This window comes from Rhopalosiphum maidis, chromosome 2 (genome assembly GCF_003676215.2).
Source record: "Rhopalosiphum maidis isolate BTI-1 chromosome 2, ASM367621v3, whole genome shotgun sequence".
Taxonomy (NCBI): domain Eukaryota; kingdom Metazoa; phylum Arthropoda; class Insecta; order Hemiptera; family Aphididae; genus Rhopalosiphum; species Rhopalosiphum maidis.
Window position 1 is genome coordinate 88,405,977 of NC_040878.1, and position 6,404 is coordinate 88,412,380.

General features: G+C 31.1%; 1 protein-coding gene and 1 pseudogene across 2 annotated transcripts; one reads left to right on the top strand and one right to left on the bottom strand.

The window, feature by feature from the left end:
- The first annotated feature begins 210 nt into the window (after positions 1-210).
- LOC113553357 (vacuolar protein sorting-associated protein 33B) lies at positions 211-2,198 on the top strand. 2 transcript variants are annotated; one of them, XM_026956657.1, is made up of 3 exons: positions 237-317; positions 388-550; positions 609-2,198. In XM_026956657.1, exons 2-3 carry the CDS (start codon positions 399-401, stop codon positions 2,164-2,166), a joined length of 1,710 nt encoding a protein of 569 aa, XP_026812458.1. In that variant the 5' UTR covers positions 237-317; positions 388-398; the 3' UTR covers positions 2,167-2,198. The 2 variants fall into 2 exon arrangements, with proteins under 2 accessions (XP_026812457.1, XP_026812458.1); XM_026956656.1 differs by having other exon boundaries at positions 211-550.
- A 2,828-nt stretch (positions 2,199-5,026) lies between these two features.
- Positions 5,027-6,061, bottom strand: LOC113554632 (annotated as a pseudogene).
- Positions 6,062-6,404: the final 343 nt, after the last annotated feature.

Genomic DNA, 6,404 nt, shown 5'->3' on the forward strand with positions numbered 1-6,404 from the left:
TGGCGTTTGCTCTCGCTTTTAAAAAATAGAAATGAACTTTCTTATCATTTAGAAATTATCAATAATATTTTAAGGTTAATACAATCATTATTATCACCATAGACCTTTTGATATATATTATCATAAAAATTTGGTAGGAAAAGGTAGGATATGTAATAAATTAATATAATATGTATAATTATTATTTATTAATAATTATCCCCTCTAAAGTACCAAGCTCATTATATATTAATATATTAATTCATATAATATTATATTATGCTATAATTTTTAAGTTTTCATTATTTATTGCTTGCTGTATGCACCAGAATCTGCAGGTTCACATCAGAATATTTAAACGTATTTATTATTATAATTATTTTTATTTTAAAATTATATGCCATTTAGAAATATTAATAATGTTTGACAAAAAGATATTAAATGCTTTTCCTCAAATATCCCACACAAATTTAATTAATATACTGAAAGATATGCCCGGACCCAAAGACTTGGTTGTAGAACATAGACTTTTCAAACCTCTTGAAATGTTCATCGATATGAAAAGCTTAAGGTATGATTTTCTTGAAATTATAAATAACGATGATTCATAAATTGTGTTTTTATTTTAGGCTTTACGGGGTAGAAAAGGTGTATAAATTGCAAGAGTCAGTCAACCCAATTACCAATCGGCAGTGTGTCTTTTTGGTGTCATCTAATTTACCAGCCACAAAAATTATTTGTGATCTCATTAATTCATGTCTAAGTATGACAAGCTTAGCTGAAGATATTATTAAAATTATTCTTGTTCCTAGGTCATTGATTACTATTGAAAAACAATTTGAAGAGGAAGGTGTCTATGGGTACATTCAAATATTTGAATTTCAATGGGATTTCATTCATTTAGGAGATTCGTTACTTTCATTGGAGATGATAGATTTCTACAAAAACGTGTTTGTTGAAGAAAATCAATCATTGTTAATGCCTGTTGCTAAAGCTCTATGGACAGCTTTTATGGTTTTAGGGTTTCCTAAGACTGTATGTGTAAATGGAAAGTCATCTACTGCTGTTTATAAATTATTGAATAGATTTTTCACAGAAAGAGGAAAGCCTAACATTAATAATGGATCGTGTTTTTGTATTTTAGATAGGGATTTTGATTATGCAAGCGTTCTGTTAACTCCTTGTACATATGCCAGTCTTTTAGATCAAGTAGTCGGTATACAAAATGGTATAGTAGAAATAAAAAAAAATGATGGAACTACATCTATAAAAAACTTGTGTAATCCTGATGAAACTTATGAATATGTCAAATATAAGCAGTTTGGTGATGTATTGAATTACTGGAAATCAAAATCCAAAGAATTGCAAGATAAATTGGAAAAGAGCAAAAAATTGCAGCTTGACGAAATGAAACAGTATGTCACTCAAGAGTTACAAAGTGTCTTAATGTCAAAGAAAAACCTTACGTTCCATATAGATGCATCTGAAGTTGTATCAAAAGTAATAGGTGATAAATTTATTGACTATATTACACTTGAAAAAAATATGTTAGAAAACAGAAGTCGCAAAGAAAACTTAAATTGTATAGAAGATTTGTTAGCCTTTGGAAAAGGTAGTGCCAACAATATACTTCAGCTCATTTGTTTATTTTCACAATCCCAAGATGGATTTACATCAATAGAATTAAATAATATTAAAACAAAATTTTTACACCAATATGGATTTAAGTATTTTGAGACATTCCACGTTTTAGAAAAAATGAATTTAATAGTAAAACATGATAATAGCTCAGTTTTAAACAGTAATTTAAATAGAATTATATCAATTAATAAAACTAAGCAGATGATGCAAAACATGATGCAGAAATTAAGGCTTGTAGACGATAGTGAGCATTGCATGAGTGCAGCATTTGGCGGATCATATGTTCCTGCTATTGGTAAAATAATTGAGATTATCTGTAAAGAAGAAATGCCTGAGGAAGAAATTGTTAAATTATTATCTAACTATTCATTCCAAGTCAATGACTTTAAGACAGGTATAAAAACAGTATATGTTATGGTAATCGGAGGTATAACATATGCTGAACAAGCAGCGCTTTATTTTTTAGAAAAGTCAATGAATATAAAAATTATTATTTTCAGCACAAATATAATTAATGGAAATATTTTAATAAACTCTTGTTTATAGATATTATTTTATCTATATTGAAACTACCCATAAATAGCAAATTATTTTTAACTTTTTACAAAGTTTGTTAAATTATAATGTTCAGTCCCTATTTTGTATTTTCCTTACAAGAATTAAAAGACTAAACAAAAAGTATTAAATAATGCATAAAAAATTAAAAATTAATTTGTTTTAGAGAATTTTATTTTTAACTCTATTATCAAAAACTTATAGAATATTAATATATTGTGCAATAGTTGGTATATGTGTATCTTTATAGTTTATAGTGAATAATAAATCATTGTTGATGTTTAATTTTTATTTGATTAATTTTAAGATGTTTATATATTGAAACCAATATTAAAAATTTATAATATATTATAACTACTTATTTGTTGTAGAGATAATTGTATAATTTAGTATAATATAATTTATTACTTTATTACTTATTAAATAATAATTTTTACGTCATAATATAAATTACTGAACATAATTCAGTATAATATTTTGTGAAAATAGGGAGTGAATCGTTCATAATGAATTACAAACAATTTATTTTCATTTAAAATGAATACATTAGTGAATTACAATTTCTCGATAAGAACTATACAGATGTAGAGAAAAAGTAAAATTGTATCCCTGACCTCTGTTGGCTGTTTTAAAAAACTATGCAGAGTTGTTATATTCATGTCTATCAAGTATCGGATGACTTAATATAATCTATAATACAACTTAAAACATTTAACTATATGTTAACACTAATTAAGCTTTCAGTAGGTATTACAATAGGTAACAAAAATGCATTATTGATTATTTATAAAATCACGATAGTATATTTAAATATTTTAGGAAAACTTATAGGAATGTTATTGACATTTTTAAAAATATTGAAGCTGTATAAGAACTAAGAGCATTTTATTGTATAAACATATTTATTTACTTGGATAACTACATTGTTTTTGATCATTCCAAATTGCTTTTGTTGAGTAGGTATTTGTGCAACATTAACATGATAGATAGCTACACAAGTAGTAATGTACTATGCACAAATAAATTTTTGTAATTAATCGTTCAACATTTTAATTAATACATTATTCATAATTTTTAAAAACCGTTGCATATGCATCAATATTGAAAAAAATTTAAAATAAGCAAAATAAAATTGTATATTTGAGTCTCTGTATAGGCGGTATTAGTAACTAATAATTTGTATATATATCGCTCTGCTATGTTTTACTACATCTATGATTAATATTCAAATGCTGTAAGTCTTGAACTCTAGTAAATACTAATAATTTGTACTAATAACAATATGTTAAATATGGTTGTTATAATTTTAAATTTAACACATCCATTAGAATTAATACAATGTGGTAGATAAGCAATTTTAAAAGAAATATTTTTATAAAAAGTACTTGTTAATTGTTATATAAGTATTATTTAAATGGAATAAGATAATAAATGTACTATTAAATTCGATTTATGGGTAGGTAATATGTCAAGTGTGTGTAATACAACATTTTACAACATTTATAAGAAAAAAAACAAATACTTTTTATGAAAAAATCTTAATCTTAGAAAATTAATACTGAGAGATTATTTTTTTTTTTTTTATTGATAATAAAAAATATTTACAATTTGCATTTTATGGACAACTAGCTGTATAACCAGATTTCGTTTGGAAAATAATGAACGAATATAAAATACGGTGCTAAGTAAATTATAGTGTACAGTGTACTTCGGTTATATCTAGTTATAAGACAAATAATTGAAGTCTGTGAACCTAGGTTTATGAACTAATATGACTGAGATTGGCAATTCATCTGTCATTTGTCCAGAAAGTGTAATTGAGTATTTTTCAAATCAGCGGCGAATTGACCCATCGGGGTACCGGGAAAGTTCCCGGTGTGCCGATAATCATATTATAACTCTAGGCCGATGTACTTTGTAATCGGTGGGCCTGTCACACGGTAATTTCCCGGGCCGGATATTTTAGTCAACCCACAGTTGTTTCAAATTATTTAATGAAAATCAAAGTTCGACGATGAAAGCGTAACATGATTTTCGAATTATTTAGTAGGCGTATGTTTGTATGTATAAGTAAATATGCTCAGTATCCACCTGAAATATGAACTCAATAGCAACAGTAGAGCTAACTTTAACTACTGATATGCAATATTGAATATATTATATATACTTAAGTCATTTCATTCTAATTGTAATCTTAGCTTTTATGCAACTCGTTCAATATTCAATATTTTTATAATTATAAAAAAGTTTAAAGAAATTAAAATAGAAATATATTCGTATATTGAATTAAATATTAAAAATGAACCCTAAAACAATATTCCTATGTATGTAAAAGAACAGGCCTTTCTTATGTTTCAATATTGAGACAAAACTATTAAATTTTATTCATAGAGTTGTTCCAAATACTCACATGAACGTCAGCACGTTGTCAGATTTTTCATTTTTTTTTTGTCTAATGGGGATTGTATTTAAATATTAGTTTTTTAGCGTGTCAATTAAATAATTTAACGATTTTTTTTCACAAAGTTGTCCCAAATACTCTACTCCTACAAGTGTATTATTTCCAATTTAATTTTGTTCATCATTTGTAAATATCATAAATTAAATTAATAGTTAAATTATAAAAAAAAATCAATGTATATACGAATCAATTATTCAACATACCAGCAAAGTTGGGTTATTCAGCTAATGTAATAATGTATACAAGCAAGCGCGGATTCAGGGGGGGGGGCACTGGGGGCAAGTTGGAAAAAAATAATATTAAAAAACATACATTTTTATCATATTGTTTTTTTTTTTGTGGGGAGGCTATATCTATATTATATAATTTTTCCTATAAAGTTACCTGACCGTTAATACATGTGCTGGATCCGCCCTTATATATACAAATGAATAGAATGTGTGTATGAATAGAAAACGCGTGTACTTTGCACACAGAATAGATACAATTTTATCTATTCTACTGTGCTTCGCATTTGAAAAAAATCGCGGATGAATATCAAACGGCGTGCTGTAATAACACCTATACGCCACATAATATAGACGTATAGTGTTTAACATTTACACCAGCCCTTAACGGTCTTGTCGCTCCAGACATAATGGCCTTTGACGTTTCGTTCACCCGCGGGCAACAGACACAGGTACACCGGAACTTCGGCTCCTTGTTCAGTGGTCACCGATACCTCGTGACGGCGCATGTCTGTGTCCACGTGCCCGGGGTGGAAGCTGTTGACGACGATGTCCACCCCGGGGGTCCGCGTCGAACGCGCGCTGCTGTATGGATGTCAGCGCGTTGACGCCCACTTTGGACACGCTGTAGGCGAACGTCGGCCATCCGGCCTGCGCGTGATCGCCGGCCTTGGCTCTGTCCACGAACGTGCGCATCAGCGCGTCCAGCTCGTCGACGGTCAACAGCGGCGAAGACAGCTTTTCCCTGAGCTCGTCGCCGGGAATCAGTGACAGGCGGCCGGTGGAGCTGGACAAGTTGACCACGCGTGAGCCGTCCACTAGCAGAGGGAATAGCGTGTCGCACACGGTCCGCAGTCCGAAGTAGTTGACGCGTACCGTTTCCTCGGCCTGCACGCTGAACGGTTCGGCCGAAGTCTCGTCGAACGAGATTCCCGCGTTGTTGACCAGCACGTTAGGCCCAGCCCGTTTAGTCGCCGCACCGCTGCCTCGCCCCTGCCGGCGTCGCGGGCCGTCAGGTAAACGTCGCCGTCGAACCGCTCGCACAGGGCCTTCACGATGGCGTACCCAATGCCCTTGTTGCCTCCCGTCACTATTGCCAGTCGTCTGATGATGGCCATATCGGCGGAGTGCCGTCTCTTGCGCATGCAGGTCGGTGTCCGAGTGAACACAAATGTGATATGTGGTGGTTGGGGGTCGGGGTGAATCGGTCGCGCGGCTATGGTCGAATGGCGAATAATGATCTAAATCTTTCGCGACAATTTTCTATAGTACTAATACTGATTGTTGTAAGACGTCAGTCGTATTTATTATAGTGACGAGCACTATCGAACAACTACTATCGAACAATTCGATATTATTCGCATAATTCAATTTCAATATTATTCAAATAATTCGTTATTATATTGAAAAATGTATTCGCCGACATTTAAATTAATAATATGATGAAATTTAATGTAGTGTTACGAATATAAAAAATAATATAGGTACGTATTAGGAACGCCGCTATTGTTATTACTCTGTTTATATTCACCATATTTATA

What these genes read in the sequence shown, in the direction of transcription:
- LOC113553357 (XM_026956656.1), top strand. Translation starts at nt 300, where the DNA reads ATGCACCAGAATCTGCAGGTTCACATCAGAATATTTAAACGTATTTAT. An exon ending in ATCGATATGAAAAGCTTAAG is followed by an intron (nt 551 to 608) that starts GTATGATTTTCT and finishes TTTTTATTTTAG; the next exon opens with GCTTTACGGGGTAGAAAAGG.